Source organism: Alexandromys fortis, unplaced genomic scaffold, assembly GCF_014885135.2.
Source record: "Alexandromys fortis isolate MF-2015 unplaced genomic scaffold, M_Fortis_MF-2015_v1.1 scaffold_284, whole genome shotgun sequence".
Taxonomy (NCBI): Eukaryota; Metazoa; Chordata; class Mammalia; order Rodentia; family Cricetidae; genus Alexandromys; species Alexandromys fortis.
The window spans coordinates 20606-41810 of record NW_026068160.1 but is presented as its reverse complement, the minus strand read 5'-3'; the positions used below and the strand labels follow the sequence as shown (position 1 = coordinate 41810).

Genomic DNA, 21205 nt, shown 5'->3' with positions numbered 1-21205 from the left:
TAAAAATAAACACAAATTGCGGGGTGGTGGCGGCACATGCCTTTAATCTTAGTCCTGGTCTACAGGGCAAGTTCCAGGACCTGTTCCAAAAACTACAGAGAAACCCTGTCTCAAAAAAACAAACCAAACAAACAAAAAATACTTGAGGAGGGACTGGTGAGATGGCTCTGCAGTAAAACATTTGCGGCTGAAGAGGACTTGATTTTTTGGTTTTTCGAAACAGGGTTTTACTTATTTATTTATTTGGATTTTCAAGACAGTGTTTCTCCGTAGCTTTTTGGTTCCTGTCCTGGAACTAGCTCTGTAGACCAGGCTGGCCTCGAACTCACAGAGATCCGCCTGCCTCTGCCTCCCGAGTGCTGGGATTAAAGGTGTGCACCACTGCTTGTCAAATAATTTATTTATTTTATATGCATTGGTATTTTACCTGCATGCATGTCTGAGTGGGGGTATTGGGTCCCCTAGAACCGAAGTTACAGACCGTTGTGACCTGACATGTAGTTGCTAAGAACTGAACCAGGGTCCTCTGGAAGAACAGTTAGTGATCTTAACCATTGAGCCATCTCCCCAGCCCAAGGATTTTGTTTTCCAAGACAGGGTTTCTTGATAGCTATGAAGCCAGTCCTGGAACTCACTCTGTAGACCAGGCTGGCTTTGAACTTGCAGAGATCCACCTGCCTCTGCCTCCCCAGTGCTGGGATTAAAGACATGTGCCACCATCGCCCGGCTCAAGAGGACTGGAGATCGGTTCCCAGCAACCATGGTCTCCCAAGCTCCTGTGTCTCCAGGTCACAAACCCACACATCCCCTCACACCACACACACAATTAAAACTTGCTATCAGCCCATGGGCCAGAGAGATGGCTTAGCGGTTAAGAGCAGCACTGGCTGCTCTTCCAGGGGTCCTGAGTTTAACTCCCAGCAACCGTAAGGTGGCTCACAACCATTCATAATGAGATCTGGTGCCCTCTCTGGCACGCAGGTAGACTTGCAGGCAAAACGCTGCATACATAATAGATAAATAAAATCTTTTTTAAGTTAAAATTGTTTGGCCAATGGCCTAGGCATATTCCTAGCTAGCTCTTACATTATTCAAAGTTTTATTTATTTATCTTAAAATTAGCTTTATTTATTTATTTATTTATTTATTTATTTATTTTTTGGTTTTTCGAGACAGGGTTCCTCTGTGGCTTTGGAGCCTGTCCTGGAACTAGCTCTGTAGACCAGGCTGGTCTCGAACTCACAGAGATCCGCCTGCCTCTGCCTCCCAAGTGCTGGGATTAAAGGCGTGTGCCACCATCGCCCGGCTTTTAATTAAGTTTTTGAGACAGGGTTTCTCTGTAGCTTTGGAGCCTGTCCTGGAACCAGCTCTTTTAGACCAGGCTGGCCTTGAATTCACAGAGATTCACCTGCCTTCGCCTCCCAAATGCTGGGATTAAAGACGTGCGCTACCACCACCTGGTTTTTATTTTTTTTAAAAAAAAGAAAACAAACTTTTCATTTTACATACCAATCCTAGTTCCCATTCCCTCCCCTCCTCCTATTCCCTCCACTTATCCCCCATCCCCCAATCCAATCCTCAGAGAGGGTAAGGCCCATTGTAGTAAATGAAGAGTCCAAGAATAAGAAAATAAAAATGTAGATTCCAGAAATAGGAATGTAGAAATAAAGAAATATAAAGCTATAAGTCTAGGAGAATGAGAACAGACTGTCAGCAGCTTTCTCAGCAGATCAGGGATCAATTATTCACAGTGAGCTATTTTCTCGGATATTTGGGAAGCCTCCATCAGCCTAGGTCATTTCATTTTACAACTGACTGTTCTATTTACAAGGCCGGAGCTTCTCTCTGCAAACTGAGAGTAACGTCCTGGCCATCCTTGATGAACGACAGATATGAACTGAGTTAACTTCTAGGAGACAGATACGTGACATCTGGGTTAGACACTGTCTCTGTTATGGGAAACTGGACCATCAAAAGGGAGGCAGAGGGCTCCAGTATGCACTGCCTGGAGGAACCGGGAGAGACAGAGGACACGGTGCAAACACCTGGTTTGACTAATGAGCTCTGATAATGGGGGTTGAAAAGTATGGCAGTCTGTATCTGAGCTTTACCTTGAGAAAGTGTGAAGAACTTTCAGCTGTCTTCTAAGTTCCCAGCCTAAGAACCAATTAATTTTAATTTGTTAACCTTCTGGTATTACTAGCAGCCCCTTTTCTGACTAATTGCTAAAGACACCCGTTTTCTTGCAATTAGTGACTTTCACTGTAATCTCCTCTGAAACCTATTTCATGATAGCTGCCTAGTTACCCATTGACGTTAGAACTCACTCCTCTCCTTAGGGTCTATGCTGACTGACCTGGGAAAGATCGTAAAAACTCCTTCGTTCAGACCTAATGCTTGGTGCCCCTACTATAAAAAGTGGGTTCAGAAACTAGCTTTTGGCCACAGCCTAACAAACGCCATCTCTGGCTGTGGTCTCAGCTAGCTGATAAGCTTCTGTGCCCCGCGGTGTTTTCTTATTTTTTATTTTTAAGTTTGCTTCTGGTTTTCCTAGGATCTGGTTTCTGGAATAGAGTTTGCTTCTGGTTTATTAGACTTGGCGGTGTTCTCATCTTTGTGCGACCCCCCTGGACCCAACAGTAAGGAGGAAGCAGCTTGTTCTTCCCAGCCATTGGCTATCTTAGCTCCGAAATAATCACATAGAAACTGTATCAGTTAAATCACTGCTTGGCCCATTAGCTCTAGCTTCTTATTGGCTAACTCTTACATATTAGTTAAACCCATTTCTATTAATCTGTGTATTACCACGCGGTTGTGGCCTACCAGCAATGTTTCAGCATGTCTATCTCCAGCGGCGGCTCCATGACTTCTATCTCCAACTCTGCCTTCTTCCTCCCAGCATTCAGTTTAGTTTTCTCCGCCTACCTAAGTTCTGCCCTATCAACAGGCCGAGGCAATTTCTTTATCCATTAATGGTAATCACAGCACACAAAGGGGCTCCCACATCAGCCCATTGCTTTGGGGAAGGTCCACGGCCCTTCCTACTATATCTAGGCTGAGTTAGGTACCCATCCAAAGAGAATGGGTTCACAAATGCAAGCAGTAGGGATAAATCCTGGAGCCTCTGCCAGTGGCCACACAACTGTCACCCACATCCAGAGGGTCTAGTTTGGTCCTATGCTGGTTCTTTTCCTGTTCAGCTAGAGTGAAAAAAAAGCACGGGTTGTTCTCCCACAGGACTCAGATTTAATTCCCAACATCAGCCTATCAGCTCACAACCGTCTCTAACTCCAGTTTCCTGGGATCTGATATCTTCACAGACAATAAAGCTAAATAAATTATATGCATGTATATGAACGGAACAATGTGCTGCCAAGCCTGAGATCCACGTCACCACTGCAGAGGAGTCCTGAAAGCTCCCCTCTGACCTCCCTGTCTGTGCTGTGCCCATAAACGAACTTTAAGAAACAGAATGCCAGCCTGGTCTACAGAGCTAGTTCCAGGACAGGCTCCAAAGCCACAGAGAAACCCTGTCTCGAAAAAACAAAACAAAACAAAAAAAACAAAACAAAACAAAACAAAACAAAAAAAAAGAAACAGAAAAGAAACAGAATGCTCAGTAGAGCCAGGTCTGACTGCAGCAATGGGTTCCAATTAGTCGCTTTTTGCATTGACCAGAGGCAATAATAAATAAATATATTTGATTGACATATGAGAGATTGACATATGACACGTCATAGAGAGAACACAGAGGCAAACTTCTCGAAGGTAAGGCTGACTGGTCCTCTTGAACTGACATTTCTGGACCACCCAAACTCTTCATGCTCCTGTGGTATTTAAAAACTATGAAGCCAGGGGCGTGGCTCAGGGTGGAGCCCCTGTCTAGAGTCTCCCAGTGGGAAGCTGGGGGCGTGGTTCAGGGTTGGAGCCCCTGTGAGGAGCTGGGGCATGGCAAGAATTTCATCTCTAGCACTATGTAAACTTGGCATGGTGAGAAGGCCTTAATCTCAGCAGACGAGGGGTACCCATCCTGGGACTCCTGGCCTGTCTCCTGCTCACTGTGGAGGGAACAGGCTTGAGGGCCGGGGACCCCAAGTGCTCGCCTGCTCTCTGCTGCCATCAGTGGGAACTGAGGCCCTAGGTCCCATCCAGCTCTGACCCTTACTTGCCCACACAGAAGTCCCGGAAGATGAGGTCCAGGACCTCTTCAGTGCCTCCTCCTCCTGTGAGGTAGCTCAGGTGCCTCCGAGCCCGACGCAGGGCCTCGGCTGCCAGGGCCAGGTCTGTGGTTGCCTGGTAGTGGCCCAGGGCATCCAGGCAGCTCTGGAGGTGATGCTGGTGCCTAGCTCGGGTCAGGAGCGGTGGTCCCGTGGATGGGTCCCCACACCTGCCAGAAACAAGACTTGGCATTTCACTTGGCCTGTGCAGCCACCTTTTGAACAGGGCCCCCCACTGTACTCCTTTTGCAGAGAGAGATACTGAGGCTGAGGGACAGGCCTGAACCCAAAGCCGGCAGCTCTGCCTGCATCTGAACTTGAGTTGGAGAGCGGAAGGGGGCCAAGGGAGACTCACACGGCAGCCAGCTCGGTCTTTAGGGCCTGCAGGAGGCCGCCCAGCCCAGCTCCGGTGAGGCAGGACAGCAGCAGGTGCGGCATCCCTAATAAGGCAGTGTCGCTGGCCGGGGGACTAGTGGGAAGCAGGTCAGATTTGTTGAGCAGCAGCAGGAAGCGCTGTCTGCCGCTGCTGGGGCTCTGCGCTGCCAGTGGGGCCACCACAGTGTCCAGGAAGCTGCAGCAGGAGGGGGAGGCCAGGTCGGAGGCATCCAGGACCCCCAGGATGATGTCAGCCTGCTCCAATCTGGGAAGGAAGGAAGCCACGTTGTGGGGCACAGTCACAGAAACCTAGGATGGCCCTGTGGGTGACAAGCAGAGGAGGGGTGCACCTGAGGGAGGGACAGGCACTGCAGGGTGGAGGCAAGGGCTTGGCCAGGTCTGTTAGGGAGCATGGGCGGGGCACATCAGAGGAACTGGAGGTCAGAGCCTCTGGTGGAGAAGGGTTTGAATGATGCAGGAGACAGGGTGGGGCAGAGAGGGGGAGCGGAAGGGAAGCCAGCCAAGCTTGCATCTCAGTCAAACTACGAGGCTCTCTGTACCCCTGGCTTTGGGAGAACTCAAAATCTTTTGTTTCAGGAATAATGAAATAGACTAGAGGGGAGGAAAAGACCACAGGTGGCTTTGTCCCCAGCCCTGCACCCACCGCTGGCGAGCCCTTCGCACGCCCTCCTGCTCAGCCGCGCCCACGCCTTCCCGCAGCCCAGCAGTATCACTCAGCAGCACAGGGAAGCCAGCCAGGTCCACAGGCGTCTCCAGCACATCTCGGGTGGTCCCTGGCTCTGGGGACACGATGGACACGGGTTTCTGGCCTGAAGGTAGACAGCGTGTGATGAAGGGCAGTAGGGTGAAGGTAAGAGGCCCACCTTCCCACTACAGCCCTGCCCAGGAGAACCCCACATACTGAGAAGATTCACCAGACTACTCTTGCCCGCATTGGGGGGTCCAGTGACCACAACGTGTGCCCCCGAGCGGAGCCTCTGACCACGCCTGGCATCTCGCAGGTGGGAACCCAGTGCAGCCTCCAGGGTTTGAACGTCTCTGTCCACTGAGAGAGGGAGAAGTTAGGCTGAGGAGAGGCGATCAGGAGCATCTCTGGGGTGCTGAGACGCCAGCTCCACCCTCTCAAAGGCAGACATACCCTGTTCCAACACATCCTCTTCCAAACTGCCATCCTCTCCGAAGTCAATATAGGCTTCTACATGGGCCAGAGCCTGGGAGGAAGGCGAAGACGTCATGGGTGCTCCTGGGAACCCACGGTCCTCGCTCTAAACCCAGCTCCAGCTTGACCTAAGTGACCAGACTGGCATTTCACAGGTCTAGAGCTTTCTCTAAGGACGGGATGGACAGGTGAGCAAGCAGGTCTTGCCTTGGTGAGGGTCTTGGCCCAGCCTCGGCACAGTTGGCCCAGCTCCCCATCCAGCTGCCTCAGGGCCTGGCGCCGCTGGGCCTCAGTTTCTGCGTGGATCAGATCGGCCAGTCCCTCCACTTCAGTCAGGCTCAGCTTTCCGTGGGCGAATGCCCTTCTGGTGAACTCCCCAGCCTCAGCTGGTCGCAGTCCTGGCACACTACCTGAAAGCATCACAAGGTCCAGGCTCCTGATCCCAAAGGCAGGTTCCACACGGTTTCCAGGTTCGCGCGCCCGCCCCCACTGTATGGACAGTCAGGAAGCTGGCTGGTTCCCAGAGCTGGATTCGGATGGGTATGACCCAGGTACCATGCCTGGGGGTTAGTTAGGAGATGTCTGTCAGAACCCAGGCCAGCTGCTGCTCAGGTCACCTGCAGCTGCCCTTTCCACATAGGCCTACACAGACAGACTAGAAACCATTAGAGGTCTCCTGTGGCAAACCGGTTTGTCGGACACACAGTTCCTGGAAAGGCAAGACCCTCCCTGCCTCCACCACCCAGCAATCACAGGCAGGCTGGCTGTAAGCTGGTACTGTGGGCCACTCAGTCAGCTCCCTGCATAGGATCTAGCCCCTCCTCAGAACAACTGCCACCAAACACACCCTGCTCCCGAGTCAGCTGTCCTCACAGGCCTCCCTATACTGCAGTCTGTCTATGGCATTAATTGTGTGTGTGTCTGTCCGTCTGTCCGTCCAGTCAGAAGACAGCTTGCATAAATCAGTTTCACCACAGAGATTGCGGGATTGGAACTCAGCTCGGGCTTGGCAACCATCACCTTATCTGGCTGAGTCAGCAATCTAGAAGGACCACGTTAATGATAAACCTCTTCCCACAAATGACATTCTCTATCTTGCAGCCGACACCAGAGATCTTTCAGTCTCCCCGGGAACAGTGTCACGAAACAGAGCCTCACCCAACGCCTGCAGGACGCCGCTGACCACCGCGGGACCTCCGTGCACGTGAAACTCCACGCAATCCTCACCCGTGAAACTCCGGGGGCCTTGTACGGCAAAGAGCAGAGTCAGACGATGGGCACGGCCTGGGCTGACTCCCGGAGGGGACTGAGGCTGGCCCACTAGCGCTGTGGGATTCTGGATCGAGCCCCTCACCTGGAAACCAGAGGACGAGCGCGCGGTCCAGCGGCTCCCCGGAGAGCGGGTGGCGGAGAAGGTGCAGGCGGGCGCTGCGGGCCGGAGGTGGCTCCCGGGACGCCGTGAGGCTGCGGAGCGCGATCCCGCTGGCCGGGCCACTGGTGCGGATCACAGCAATGGCGCAGCGGCCCTGGCCGGAGCTGAGCGCGAAGATGGTGCTCTCGGGGGTCCAGGACCCGGCGCCGCTGTTCCGGCGTGCGCACAGTCTGGGGGCCGGGAAGTAGACGAGTAAGCGCACCCCGGACGCCGAGCCTCGGAGTGAAGGACCGAGGGAACGTCGCCCGGGGATGCCCCGGGGCCTAGAGCAGCGCCCCCGCCGTGACAGCGGGTCTGTCCCACCCACCTGCGGGGCGCCCGCGCCGCCCGCGTCGCCAGGGCACTCAGCCCGCGCCACATGAATTTCCAACCAGCCAGCTCCTTGCCCGACCTCCCTGCACCGCTTCAAGTTCCGGGAGGAAGTCCCGCCCCTTCGCGGCGTGACTGGCAGTGCGCCCAGCGACTCTCCACTACCATTGACCGTGGTTTCTATTGGTTCACACAAGAGAAACCAAGGGGGTGTGAGCAGCGCAAGAGTGTCCCCCGGAAATATGAGACCCAAGTTTTTGGTTCTTAGACCGGCTGGGAGCCGAGACAGTGTGAGGAAGAAATCCCAGGCTGTCACAGGGAGAAGGCTCGCGTCTCGTTCTTCCCTTGTGTGCGTGTGCATAGCTTTAGAGGCGCCAAGAAGCTACGTGTGCAGTTTCGCTTCTAGAAGAGGGCAGCTCATCTGGCAAAGGCCTGAGAACCCGAGTTCGAGCCCCGGGACCCCGTTTAGTTGTTCTTAGACCTCCGAGAGAGAGAGAGAGAGAGAGAGAGAGAGACAGAGAGAGAGAGAGAGAGACAGAGAGAGAGAGAGAGAGACAGAGAGAGACAGAGAGACAGAGAGAGACAGAGACAGAGAGAGACAGAGACAGAGAGAGACAGAGACAGAGACAGAGACAGAGACACACAGAGAGAGACTCAGAGAGAGAGACAGAGAGACAGAGAGAGACAGACAGACTCCTCAAAGCATCTTAATAAGTGCTTGAGATGAGTTCCTGGGAAAGTCACGCCCTAGATTAGTGAAAAAATCTGGTCCAAACTTTTTGGGAAGTTTGTTCCTGGCCCTTCTTAGATCTCTCCGCTGCCCCTTTCCCAAGCTTTGCCAGCGGCAGATCCTAGGCAAGCATTTTAGCCAGGAGCCATTTCCAGGCCTGGTTCCTCCTCCAGGCGGCTCTACTCCAGCCCTGGCTTCCCTGTCCTCTCCTAGGACTCGGTTGGTCGCAGGTCCGACGTGTGCTGGTGGCTCCCGGAAAGGCTCCCTGGGTTACCTTCAGGTTAACCCGGGGCAGCACTGAATTGCGGGATGACGGCGGAGGCTCGAATTCCTGGCACCGGGCGGGCGGAGCCTCGGGAGCGCCCTCGCACGGCTAATTCTCCGGTTCTGGACCCGTGCGGGCGGGCGCTCTTTAAGAACACGCTGCCGGGCAGGCTAATGTCTCAAAGCCCTCAGGTCCTCAACTGCCCTACTTTGCAGGCTGTGAAACAGGAACAGTGACGTTGTCCATCTCCCGTGGTTCCTTCATAACACGTTTACAACAAATGCCCATTACATCCTGGGCACCGAGAAGCAAACTGGGCTCACAGTCCTTCAGAGTGGACCACTCAAGACTGGGAGAAGTTGGGAGGCCGGAGCCTGGAGCCTGAGCTCAGTGAGTTAGGCGCTTGCTGCTAAACCTGATGACATGAGTTCAATCCCCCTGACTCACTTGGTGGAGGGAGGGAATCAGTTCTCAAGTTGTCCCCTGATCTCGACACACTCGTCAGAACCCCAGAAACAAACATTTTTCTTTTTTAAAGGCAGTGCCTCGGAAAAAAGGGAGCACACCTAAAGCCAGAGGCTTGACCTCTGCAAGAGCAAGCATTTCCCCAGCAAGCTGGACTTTGTTGGGCTTCCCCCTCCCCAGCAACCCCCCACTCATGCACGTTTCAGAAAAGCAGCCTTTCTCTTCCTTCCTTCCTTCCTTCCTTCCTTCCTTCCTTCCTTCCTTCCTTCCTTCTTTTCTTTTTTCTTTCTTTCTTCCCAAGACGGGATTTCTCTGTGTAACATCCTGGAACTCCCTCAGTAGAGCAGGCTGGCCTTGAACTCAGAGAGCTGCCTGCCTCTGGCTCCTGAATGCTGGGATTAAGTGTGTCACCATCCAGTAGGGTTATTTTTTTAAGTTCTATTTTTTATTTTTATTTACGAATGTGTACTCTCTGTGTTAGGCTTATTCAGAGGCCGGAAGAGGTTGTCATAGCTCCTGGTACTGGAGTTACAGGGTGTGGGACCCGAACTCTGGTCCTCTGGAAGAGCTCAAGTGCGCGGCCATCTCTCCAGCATGGTCCACCCTTTTTGGACGCAGGGTCTAGTATAGCCCACAGTGGCCATGGACTTGCTATGTAGCGGAGGATCGCTTTGAAACACGGATCTTTCTGCTTCCTACGTGCAGGATTGGGAGATCTGTGCCAGCCAGACCAGGGCTATACCGACCGCGTCACCCTGCAGTCTCCGCCCGCCACTCTGGAGACTGAAGGCAAAGTTTTGTGCAGGTTAGGCCAGTTTCTGCTGCAGGTTGATACCTCAGCCCTCGGCCGGACTATTTATCTCTGTGTGAGGTGGCGCGCGCCATGCCGGGGGTGCTCTTGTGGGCGTAGGCTCTCCACAGTCGGGATCACGGACACAAACTCAGGTTCTCAGCACCTTGATGAAGGGAGCCGTTCTGCAGGCTCCGGACCATATTTAGTAAACTCGGCCCCTGTATCCTGATCCCTTTGTGGAGGCTGGCGTGGGTGCAGAGGGTTGACAAGCACGTTTTAGGCAGGTAAACGCTACTGCAAAGGCCCTGGGGCAGGCTGAACCGGCTGCCACGTCATCTCACTGACACTTCTGTTGTGGTAGTTGAGCTATTGTTCTCAGAAATGCTACTCAACAAGATCCTCCTGCTCCCACATCCTGCAGTAAGCAAATCACGGCCAGCTCAGCTTCCACACCACGTGAACTCTGTGGGTGGGTGGGTGGGTGGGTAAACGGAGGCTGTGAGGGTGAGTGCGGGCGGAAACAAGCACCAGAGATCCAAGTGGTCGGGTGGGAAGGAAGCTCAGAAATCAACTCGGGCGGAGACGGGAAGCAGAGGCCAGGCGGGCGGTACTGAGGGACTCCGGGAAGAAGAATCGAGGTTTGGCTCGGGCGGGGACGACAATCAAGTGAAGCGCAGGGACGGCGGGCGGTGCGGGCGGGCGAGAGCGGCCTTTGTCTCCTCCCGCGCGCTCGGTGGTGCCACTCCGGTCCCCATGAGCCTGCGGCCCCCCGGCGCCCGGGCGTCCTGCAGCCCCTGACCTGCCCTGTCCTCGCCATGGCCGAGGCAGCCTCGGGCGCCGGGGGCGCGACCCTGGAGGGGGAGCGAGGGAAGAGGCCCCCGCCGGAGGGCGAGCCTGCAGCGCCTGCGTCTGGAGTCCTGGGTACGTGAGCTGCGGGTGGCACCGAGACAGGTGCACGGGTGAGCCCTGGGGCTGCAGGGGACGCCGATAGGGGTCACACATCCCGAGCCTGGCGTGTGGCCCAGGGGCCGCTCCTCGTGGGGCTGCGGTTGCGGCACAGCGCGCGGGGTTGGGGCAGAGCGATTGTATTGAGGGGTCCCCTTGCGGGGACGTGGACACGCCCCTCTGACAGCCCCAGCCTGGCTGGTGTGAGCCCTGCCATCTGGAGACTCCCAGCACAGGGAAACAGGGTAATATGGACAGTTCTGGGTTCGAATCCCACCTCGATTAAGTGACCTTGAGCGTCTGGGTACACTCTGGGCCTCAGTTTGGTGACCTGTGAAATGGGGGTAAGGACTTCACTCTGTTCGAGCAGCTGTTTTAAGGACCGTGCTGTCTTACCAAGAAGCGCACAAGGCTTGTGCTTGATTGCGGTTTGGGAGGCGGAGCTGGGCCTCAACCATGAGTAAGATTTTTAAGGCAGGACCTAGGGGGAAGGGCCTGACTGGTGCAGGGGATGTGGAGACAAGAGAGCAGCCCAGGCTGAGGATGCGGACCTGCCACGCTGCCCCTAGATAAACTATTTGGGAAGAGGCTCCTGCAGGCTGGCCGCTACCTGGTATCCCACAAGGCATGGATGAAGACGGTACCCACCGAGGACTGTGACGTGCTCATGACCTTCCCAGGTATGCACACCTGCCTGTCCTGGGCCCTGATGCAGCGTCTGCCACTTTGGCCGAAATGTAAAGTAGGCACTTGTGGGTCCCTGTGCTCCTTGGCAGACACCACCGATGACCACACGCTGCTATGGCTGCTGAATCACATCCGAGTGGGCATCCCCGAGCTGATCGTGCAAGTTCGCCACCACCGCCACACGCGTGCCTATGCCTTCTTTGTCACAGCCACATATGAGAGGCGAGTGCCCTGCCTCCACCTCCCTCTGGCCTTGTCACCTTTCTGAGGGCCAACTGTGCCCACTATTCGTTTGTCCTAAGATATGGCTCGCGAATCGTCCTTAGCTTGGTGATGCGAACCTTCTATGCCCTGTCCTGCCCACAGCTTGCTCCGGGGGGCCGATGAGCTGGGTCTGCGAAAGGCAGTGAAGGCCGAGTTTGGCGGGGGCACCCGCAGCTTCTCCTGCGAAGAGGACTTCATCTACGAGAATGTGGAGAGCGAGCTGCGCTTTTTTACATCGCAGGTGACCGCCCTGTGCCCGCGTCTCTGCACCCACGGCCTTCCGTGCCGAGCTCACACCCGTCTCCCCACAGGAGCGACAGAGCATCATCCGCTTCTGGTTGCAGAACCTACGGGCCAAGCAGGGGGAGGCGTTGCACAACGTGCGCTTCTTGGAGGACCAGCCAATCAGTGAGCAGGGCGAGCCGGCCTTCCAATTACCTACGGAGAGCTGGGCGTGTCTGTTAGAAGATAGGTGTAGGAGGGCGGAGCTTACGGGCTAGGAAGAGGGTAGGAAGAAGCTGGGCGGCCAAAGAATCCAATGGGCGTGACCTCCGCCGGGCACCTGGTGCGGGAATGGGAGAGGCGGTCCAGGTGAGAGAAGGTGCGAGCAGGACCACGGACAGCACCCATATGCTAGTTGGTGAGACCTACTGGGAAACCAGTTCTCAGAGGTTCACGTTTCTATACCAGCCTGTCATTTCTTAGACATTCAGGGCCAGAAATGGGGGTTAAATCCTAAAATACACTTGACGGGCGCGGTGAGGACATACATGCCTGTGTTCTCCCAGGCCCTGGGAGGCTGAGGCAGAGAGCTTGTTAATTTAAGATCAACCTGGGCTTTGTAGTGGGACTTGAAACCCTCCTGGTTCCCGGTCATCCCGGCCCCTCCCGGCCTCACTTACCCAGCTTATGCCGTGCTGGGGATGGAACCCAGGCCTTTGTGTATGCTAAGCAAGCACTCTACCAACCAAGCCACGTTCCCAGCCTTCTATAGGCTCCAGAACAGGCCAAACTATGACTTGGTTCCAGCCAAGGTGGGCTGCCTGCCTGGGCTGTCCATACGGTGCAGGGGCAGGGATCATTCTCTCTCTTCCTCCTGCAGTCCCGGAGCTGGCTGCCCGAGGCATCATACAGCAGGTGTTTCCGGTCCACGAGCAGCGCATTCTGAATCGTCTCATGAAGTCCTGGGTGCAGGCCGTGTGTGAAAACCAGCCTTTAGGTGTGGATTCATGGCTGAGGAGTGGGCTGGGGTCCCAGGAGACTCTTGGAGGTGACCCAGCCTCTCTTGTCCCCTGGCAGATGACATTTGTGACTACTTTGGGGTGAAGATCGCCATGTATTTTGCCTGGCTGGGCTTCTACACGTCGGCAATGGTTTACCCTGCTGTCTTTGGTTCTGTTTTGTATACATTTACTGAAGCCGATCAGGTACTGGGAGGTACTGGACAGGACTGGGGGTGGCCTAGGAGGCCTTCCTCCATAGGCTGGCTGTGTCATTGACTTGACTTTCCTCTGTCACCTGCAGACAAGCCGGGATGTTTCCTGTGTTGTCTTCGCTCTCTTCAACGTGATCTGGTCGACACTGTTCTTGGAGGAGTGGAAACGGAGGGGTGCAGAGTTAGCCTACAAGTGGGGGACATTAGATTCACCCGGGGAAGCTGTGGAGGAGCCACGACCCCAGTTCAGGGTCAGTCTGGGGCTGAGGCTCAACATTCAGACAAGGCTGTAAAGGCGAGAAATGTTGCGCAGAAGCAGGGCACTGGTGTGTGTGATGGGCGCCATCAGAGTAGAGTGTGCGCCTGAAGGGGTTGGATTTGAGCTTTGAGAAGGCTGCACAGAAGAGTTGTCGAGTGTGAGAGAAATGGCTTGGCCAAGGGAAACGGGGCTCCTAGGGTCAGGAGGTGGGTGTGGCCCCTGGTCTCACACACTGCCCCTTCTGCTGGTTGTCAGGGTGTCCGACGCATCAGCCCCATCACTCGGGCTGAGGAGTTCTACTACCCGCCCTGGAAGCGACTGCTCTTCCAGCTGCTCGTCAGCCTACCTCTGTGCCTGGCCTGCCTTGTCTGTGTCTTTGTGCTGATGCTTGGCTGCTTCCAGTTGCAGGTAAGCCCACAGCCCCCACCCTTGCCCTACCCTCTGCCCACTGAGCTCCGGGCCCAGCTTCACTCGCCTGAGCCCCCTGCCTTGTCCTGCCCCGTTTAGGAGCTGGTCCTGAGCGTGAAGGGTTTACCCCGCCTGGTTCGCTTCCTGCCCAAGGTCATGCTGGCCCTGCTGGTCAGTGTGAGCGCTGAGGGCTACAAGAAGTTGGCTGTGTGGCTCAATGACATGGGTATGTGCAGGCAGGGGAAGTCCCCACCGTCCTGGGGATCCCCATAGCTCTCGGGAGGGGCAGAGTGTTCCCTCATTCACCTCCTCGGCCCCTAGAGAACTACCGGCTAGAGAGCGCCTACGAGAGGCACCTTATCATCAAAGTCGTCTTGGTGAGTAAACACGCATGTCCAAAGAGGCTAGGAGGATGGGAGAGGGGTTTGGAGGACCTGCAAGGCGGGGCTGCAGGATGACCCAGGCCGCCTGCCTCCCAGTTCCAGTTTGTCAACTCGTACTTGAGTCTGTTCTACATCGGCTTCTACCTCAAAGACATGGACCGCCTGAAAGAGGTGAGGGCCTGCCCAGCACCCCAGACGCAGCACTCTGACCCCCTGGGGACGGACCCGTGTAAGGGGTCCAGGGCTCTCCAGCCCCTCCCTCCCCTCCTCCATCCTTCTCTCCTTTTTGTCCGTCTGTCTGTGCGTCCTCTCTCTGCCCGTCGTTCCCCTCTCCCGTCTGTCCGTCCACCTGTCCCGTTGGTCCCTCCACAGCTCCTGTTACTCCTGTCCCTGACCCAGAGCCTCGAGCGGCAGCTGCGGGCGGCACTGGTCCCGCTCGTGGCCCTGCGGTTCCGCCTGCTCCTCCTGTCCCTCCGGGGTTTCCTGCTCGTGGCCCGGGCCAAAGTACGGGCAGGTGGCGAGCCTTCCCACGGTGTGGGCAGCGTGGCTGTGCTGCGGGTGGGGCACGGCGAGCATAGGGTGCATGCGCAAAAGGGTCTCCCGTGTAGGCTGAGGAAGGTCCACCAAGGTGTCCAGGGCCCAAGGCAATGCCTGGGCAGGGTGGAGATAGATGAGCTGAGATTCCTGGCCAGTCCGCTGGTTGGCTGTGTCTCTGGGGCTGAGCTGCGGTCTCAAGTCCAGGGTTGTCCAGGGGCTGCAGGAGCCACCTGGAAGGGCATACGCGTCTTCGAGGGTGTGACCCTACGGTGCCCGGCTCGGCCCGCCCCACGCGGCCTCTTTCTGTCTGCAGATGCTGGCCACTCTGCTCATCACCCGGCAGCTGCTGCAGAATGTGCGCGAGGTGCTGCAGCCGCACCTGTATCGCAGGCTGGGCCGCGGGGAGCTGGGTCTGCGCGCCTTCAGGGAACTGGCCCGGGCCCTGCTGGGCCTGCTGAACCCCTTGCGCCCGGACCCCCGAGGGCACCTGGAGGCCCAGGCTGATGAGGGAGGAGCAGGGAGCCACAGGTGTTTGGGTGGAGGCTGCGGGGCGCCAGAGGAAGAGGAAGAGACAGCGGTGGAGCAGAGGCCCGCAGGGGAAGGCGGAGAGGTCCCAGATGGGCCTCGGGGTGGCAAGGAGGAGGAGGAGGAGGAAGAAGACGAGGAGGATGAGGAGGACGAGGAGGACGAGGGCGAGGAAGGCGGCCTCCTGGACTGCGGGCTGCGCCTTAAGAAGGTCAGCTTTGCGGAGAGGGGCGCAGGGCGACGCAGGCCAGGCCCGGGTCCTGATGGCCTCCTGGAAGAGGGGAGCCCCACCATGGTGGAGAAAGGGCTGGAGCCTGGCGTGTTTACTCTGGCCGAGGAAGACGATGAGCCAGAGGGGCCTCCCGGCAGCCCTGGGCCAGAGCCCGCGACCATCTTGCTCCGTCGCGCGAGCGGCGAGGGCCGCGACCAGGGTCCTGATGGAGGTGGAGACCCAGAGACCAGCTCCGGGGACACGGCTGGGAGACAGAGGAGGAACAACAGATCCTCATGGATCGACCCACCAGAGGAGGAGCATTCGCCACAGCTCACGCAGGCAGAGCTGGAGAGCTGCATGAAGAAGTATGAGGTGAGAGGCTCCTGGGAGGTGAAGGCGTGAAGGCTGGGAGTTAGAGGACAGCCTGCTCAACAAGAAACTCGAAAGAGAAGCAAACAGGGCTGTGTTGATAGTTTAGTTGGTAGAGTGCTTGTCTAGCATGCATGAAGCCCTGGGCTCCATCCCCAGCACCACATAAACCGGGCATGGTGGCACAAGCTGGTCATCCCAGCACTGGGAGTTGAAGGCAGGGGGTCGAGAAGGTCAAGGTCCTTCTCTGACGTGGACTAAGTACTGGGCAAGCCTGGGCTACAGGAGACTCTCCCTTAAAAAAATAAACAGGAGGTGGGCAGTGTTGGCACAAGCTTTTCACTTAGGAGGCAGAGGCAGGTGGATCTCTGTGGGTTGCAGGACAGCTGGAGCTAGGACTGGAGTCCTGGCTCAGCAGGGAAGAGGGCTGCTTGTCGGAGTTCTTGGCTTCTCTCAGCCGCTCAGAAAAGCTGCTTGCTCCAGCTCCAAGCGATCCAACATGGCTTTTAGCCTCTGGACACCTGCACACACACAGACACACAGGAATTCGCACATGCATAAGTAAAATACATTTTAAATAAATAAAAAGAAAATAAGGACTAAGATGGTAACGGCACTTGCCACGAAGCCGTGGCGACCTCAGTTCCACCCATGGGACCCAGTGGGGGAAGGAGAGAATGGACTGACAAAGTTGTGTTCTCATATCCACGTGTTCTGAACCGCACTCAGAACGACAAGGTTATCTGCAGCTAACCCCTGGCCTCCACACGAGCTCTCATACGCGCCCTGCCTACACACATGCACCTGAGGAAACCATGCAAAGAAGCACACTGCCCCCGCCCGCGGGCTGCTGACAGAAAAAGCATGTGGTCAGGAGAGCATTGTTGTTTCTACTCTTTGGGGGTTGGCCACTCAGCTTCCAAATAAGTCACACACAGACACTTAATTCTTACTTATAAATGTGTGGCCTTAGCGTGGCTTCTTTCTAGACAGTTTTTCTTAATTTAAATCTTCCCACCTACCTTTTACTTCTGGACTTTTATCTTTCTCTATCCCTGTAAATATTTTAATATTTTCTTTCCTTTTAATTCCATGTCTGGCTGTGTGACTTGCCCCTTCTTTTTTTTTTTTTCTCCTTCCTTTTCTTGTTCTTGGTCTTCCTTCTCCCAGATTTTTGCTTCTATTTATTCTCACTGTCTGCCAGCTCCACCTATCTTTCTCCTGCCTCTCTATTGGCTGTTCAGCTCTTTATTAGACCAATCAGGTGTTTTAGACAGGCAAAGAATCACAGCTTCACAGAGCTAAACAAATGCAACATAAAAGAATGCAACACAGCTGGATGGTGGTGGCACACACCTTTAATCCCAGCACTTAGGAGACAGATGCTGGCAGATCTCTGTGAGTTTGAGGCCTGCCTGGTCTACAAGAGCTAATTCCAGGACAGCTAGGGCTGTGACACAGAGAAATCCTGACTTGAAAAACACATCTGTGCATCACTAGCAAGTGTTCCCCAGCGTAAACAAATGTAACACATCGTAAACCCATGAAGGTGGAGGCAGGCTCGCAGGCGGTGTCAGGGTGATCATGGGACTCTTGGTGTGGTAAGCGCGAGAGATAGCCCGCTAGTGGCCCATGGACTTGTGCAGGCAGAGTCTGGAAATAGGAAGCGAGCCTGGGCCTGACGGGAGCTCCTGTCCTCAGGACACATTCCAGGACTACCAGGAGATGTTTGTGCAGTTCGGCTATGTAGTGTTCTTCTCTTCCGCCTTCCCCCTGGCCGCCCTGTGTGCCCTTGTCAACAACCTGATTGAGATCCGAAGCGATGCCTTCAAGCTATGCAGCGGCCTACAGCGGCCTTTTGGACAGCGAGTGGAGAGCATTGGCCAATGGCAGGTGGGCCAGTCGGCGAGGCCCAGAGGGGATGGCAGCCCCTGTCGGGACCTCTCCCTGAACCTCCTGCCTCCTCTACAGAAGGTCATGGAGGCCATGGGCGTGCTGGCAATCGTGGTGAACTGCTACCTCATTGGCCAGTGTGGCCAGCTGCAGCGCCTGTTTCCCTGGCTGAGCCCAGAGGCGGCCATCGTGTCTGTGGTGGTGCTAGAGGTGTGGCTGGTGGTCCCCGGGGTGGGAGCTGGGCGGAAGAGTCAGGCATCCCTGAGCCCACAGCCTCCGTGTCTGTCCCCCACAGCACTTGGCTCTGCTGGTCAAGTACCTCATCCACGCAACCATCCCTGACATCCCTGGCTGGGTGGCTGAAGAGATGGCCAAACTGGAGTACCAGCGACGAGAAGCCTTCAAGGTACAGGACTGGGGTCTGGCTGATGCGGTGTCAGGAGGGAATAAATTTTAGGCTGAGTCCCTAGTAAAAAACCGTAGGCAGCAGAGGGGGTATCCCAGCCCCCCACTTCAGGTTCTGCACCCAAAGATTCCACCAACTTGGATGGAAAGTTCCCAGTATTTGTAGAGCATGGAGGTGCACTGCTGTCAGGCCCGCACCTAGGGGTGGGCCGGTGGCCGGGCGCTCAAGGCCAGCTGGGCTATGCTGTGCTCTCTGAGAAAACAGCAGGATTTGCATGTGTACCAATGCACAGACTGCTGCATTTTCCTTCTTGTTTTGAGACTTAGCCCATCCTGGCCTCAAATTTGCGTTAACCTTCTGAGAACATGTTCCGCCACACCTAGTTTTTTTTTTTTTAATTATGCATGCCGTTAGTGGGTCTTGTTGTGCAGGCCAGGCTTGGGGCTCCATCCCAGCCTCTCAGTTAGCTGGGATTACAGTGCCCCTCAAAACAAATGTTCATACAACATTCCCACTGAATCACCTAAAGACTTTCTTTTTTAGATTTATTTTACTTTATCTGTTGCGAATGATTTGCCTGCCATGTGTATGTGCACCTTGTGCATGCAGTGCCCTTGGGAACCAGTAGGGGCGTCAGATTTCCTCCTAGAACTGAAGTTACAGATGGTTGTGAGCTACATTCAGGGTGCCGGGGACTGAACTGGGATCCTTTGCAAGAGCAGTCTGTGTTCTTTACCACTGAAATGTCTCTCAAGCCTCATCTGGGAACATTTCAAGTCTACAGGAAGGGGTGAGCAGATAGCAAGCAGGGTGCCACTGTAGAAGGGACCGTTGTACCATACATTGGGTCCTGGAGCCAATCCTTCGTGGGTGCTCACATCGGCGGGTGTTGTCTAGATTCTTCTCCAAGCTCTCAAGAATGCTCATTCTTCAGACTGCCCGTCTGCCTCTTCCAAATCCCTCTGCAAACTGCATGAAGGGCCAAGGAGCTGCACCTTCTAGGGAAGACTTTCCTAGTGTTCCAACCGGGAGCCAGGATTCTAGGCTGTCACTCTACCTTCTCACTGGGAGATCCTAGGCTGTCACTCTACCCGAGCCACGCCCCCACCTCCTCACTGGGGAATCCTAGCCTGTCACTCTACCCGAGCCACGCCCCCACCGCCTCACGGGGGGAGGGGGGGGAGGATCCTAGGCTGGGGCTCTACTGCTGATCCTCAACAGTTCCAAACTGAGTTTTAATTGACGGGCCCTGATTGGTGGCTCATTCCTGTGATCCCACACCTGGGAAGTTGGGGTTGGAAGATTCTGAACTCTAAATTCCAGCTACACAGTGAAACCCTGTATCAAAAACATACAAAGAAAAGGAAAAGGGAGGAAGCAGTTCCTTTGAGAAGGCCCGGTGTGGAGGTCTACAGCCATCCCACATGCCCTGCTCTCTGTGCACCGGGTGGTCAGGGGTTCGGGGCGCTCAGGCCGTGTCTCCCCACAGCGGCACGAGCGGCAGGCGCAGCAGCGCTTCCAGCAGCAGCAGCGGCGACGGCGCGAGGAGGAAGAGCGGCAGCGGCACGCGGAGCAGCAGGCGCGGCGGGAGCGCGATGCGGGCGGCCGCGAGGAGGCGCGCGCGGAGGCCCCGGGTCCCGACCCCGCGGCGGAGCGCGGCGCGGCCAAGGCCAAGGGCGGCGAGCGGCCCCGACGGCCCGGAGCGCTGCTGCCGCCCGGCCCGGTGCTGCGGCTGAAGCAGATAATCCCGCTGCAGGCCCGGCCGCCCGCGCCCGCCGGGTGCGCGCCCCCGCCGCGTTCGCCCGCGGATACGCGCCTGCCCGCCTTCCTCAGCCTGCGCTTCCTCAAGGCGCCCGAGCGCGGCCCGTCCCCGCCGCGGCCCGGAAAGCTGTTCGCCTTCGCGGCGCGCGAGCCCGCGGCAAACGGGGCTCCCGGGGGCGGCGGGCGCGCGCACAGGAGCGCCGGGGACGAGCCCGCGGCCGCAGAGCCGGAGTCGCGGCCCGAGGACGCAGGTCACAGGCCTTAACCGGGGCGCGCGTCGCGAGGGCCGTGGGCACCGTGGGGCCCCGCGAACCGCGCTCTCCCTCCGCAGGGCTCGCCTCGCCGCCCGCCGGCTGCTGGCGTTGGGACGCGCCCTGGGGCTGCGGCGGCGACAACCCGCCCCGCGTCCCGGGCCCCGCGGAAGCCCCCGCGCGCCCCGCGCAGCCCGCCTGCTGGCCCGCAGCCCGCCACTAGCCCCGCCGCGCCCCTGCCGTTTCGTCGACCAGGATGGGGGCCACGAGTGGAACCCCACAGAACAGAAAAGTACACAGGATGGGCGGTTATTTATTTGTTTTTAATTTATTTTGTCATATTTTTGTAAAACGGCAGAATTGCAATAAAAAGTTTATTTCAACAGTGCTCGAGATCAGAGCGGTGGAGAGACCTCGGGGGATCCGTAGCCGGTGGCTGGGCACTCGGTTCTCCCAGGATGAGGCCTCTAGAGGGCCCAGGGAACCCATCAGGGTGGCGATTTCGGGCCTGGGTCCGAATGCACGTGCGTCGCACCCTAGGCCAGATGGGACTTAGGGATGGTGCACTCATGAGGGTGCCCAGAACAGAGGATCCGCACCGGTAACAGCCCACTGTGACTTGGTCCAGAAGTCATCCTGGCCAGCCTGCAGGGGCCTGGGAGCTCAAGTGGCGCTCCCGAGGCTGCACAGCAAAGGCAGAGGGAGACAGAACCCCAGTGTGTTTATGAGAGTGGATGCCACCTGAGACAGGGCACAGGAGGAAGGCGTTGCGAGGTGCTTGGGTTGGAACGCATAAGAGTTAATAGGGCTGCCAGGATCCAGTCACTGTGTGAGGCTGGGGTGCTACTGGGGTCACAGTGGGGTGATAGCTCCTGGGGAACATGGAAGCCTTGGGCCTTGCCCACAAGCAGGGACCCCAGAAGCCCTCTTACCTGCGGCGTGTACCATGCCACAGCTGAGGGTGCACAACCACTCTAGTCCAGGGAACTTTCCTTCCCTACCCTCAGGACAGTGGGGCCACCTCAACCCCCAACAGTGTTCTCCAGCTTAAGGCTACTGGGCCCAGCTTGGCTGGTGCAGGGGCCTCCAGTGGCCAGAGACT

General features: G+C 56.5%; 2 protein-coding genes across 7 annotated transcripts; one reads left to right on the top strand and one right to left on the bottom strand.

Annotated features, from left to right (window-relative positions):
* Positions 1 to 3687: 3687 nt before the first annotated feature.
* Gtpbp3 (GTP binding protein 3, mitochondrial) lies at positions 3688 to 8088 on the bottom strand. 3 transcript variants are annotated; one of them, XM_050127610.1, is made up of 9 exons: positions 7127 to 8088; positions 6931 to 7017; positions 5980 to 6182; positions 5752 to 5824; positions 5515 to 5658; positions 5257 to 5422; positions 4573 to 4857; positions 4170 to 4387; positions 3688 to 3827 (listed from the first exon to the last, which is right to left on the bottom strand). In XM_050127610.1, exons 1-9 carry the CDS (start codon positions 7872 to 7874, stop codon positions 3820 to 3822), a joined length of 1932 nt encoding a protein of 643 aa, XP_049983567.1. In that variant the 5' UTR covers positions 7875 to 8088; the 3' UTR covers positions 3688 to 3819. The 3 variants fall into 3 exon arrangements, with proteins under 3 accessions (XP_049983567.1, XP_049983568.1, XP_049983566.1); XM_050127611.1 differs by having other exon boundaries at positions 3688 to 4387; positions 7127 to 7374; positions 7512 to 7701; XM_050127609.1 differs by having other exon boundaries at positions 3688 to 4387; positions 7127 to 8087.
* Positions 8089 to 10262: 2174 nt separating this feature from the next.
* On the top strand, positions 10263 to 20264 carry Ano8 (anoctamin 8). Of its 4 annotated transcripts, XM_050127606.1 has the most exons (18): positions 10263 to 10687; positions 11281 to 11391; positions 11488 to 11620; positions 11765 to 11903; positions 11974 to 12070; positions 12765 to 12881; positions 12962 to 13089; positions 13187 to 13348; positions 13612 to 13764; positions 13864 to 13990; positions 14086 to 14141; positions 14244 to 14318; positions 14520 to 14651; positions 14998 to 15795; positions 17494 to 17685; positions 17764 to 17895; positions 17981 to 18091; positions 19581 to 20264. In XM_050127606.1, exons 1-18 carry the CDS (start codon positions 10582 to 10584, stop codon positions 20115 to 20117), a joined length of 3306 nt encoding a protein of 1101 aa, XP_049983563.1. In that variant the 5' UTR covers positions 10263 to 10581; the 3' UTR covers positions 20118 to 20264. The 4 variants fall into 4 exon arrangements, with proteins under 4 accessions (XP_049983563.1, XP_049983564.1, XP_049983561.1 ...); XM_050127607.1 differs by lacking the exon at positions 14520 to 14651; XM_050127604.1 differs by having other exon boundaries at positions 14244 to 14651.
* The last annotated feature ends 941 nt before the right edge of the window (positions 20265 to 21205 follow it).

Excerpts from the sequence above, each read along its gene's own strand:
- Ano8 (XM_050127604.1), top strand. The coding sequence starts at position 10,582 with ATGGCCGAGGCAGCCTCGGGCGCCGGGGGCGCGACCCTGGAGGGGGAG. Across the intron at positions 10,688-11,280 it reads GCCTGCGTCTGGAGTCCTGG|ATAAACTATTTGGGAAGAGG; the intron begins GTACGTGAGCTG and ends CGCTGCCCCTAG. Across the intron at positions 14,142-14,243 it reads TTATCATCAAAGTCGTCTTG|TTCCAGTTTGTCAACTCGTA; the intron begins GTGAGTAAACAC and ends CCTGCCTCCCAG.
- Gtpbp3 (XM_050127610.1), bottom strand. The coding sequence starts at position 7,874 with ATGCACACGCACACAAGGGAAGAACGAGACGCGAGCCTTCTCCCTGTG. Across the intron at positions 6,183-6,930 it reads CGGCGTCCTGCAGGCGTTGG|GTAGTGTGCCAGGACTGCGA; the intron begins GTGAGGCTCTGT and ends TGATGCTTTCAG. Across the intron at positions 4,388-4,572 it reads AAGACCGAGCTGGCTGCCGT|GTGTGGGGACCCATCCACGG; the intron begins GTGAGTCTCCCT and ends TGTTTCTGGCAG.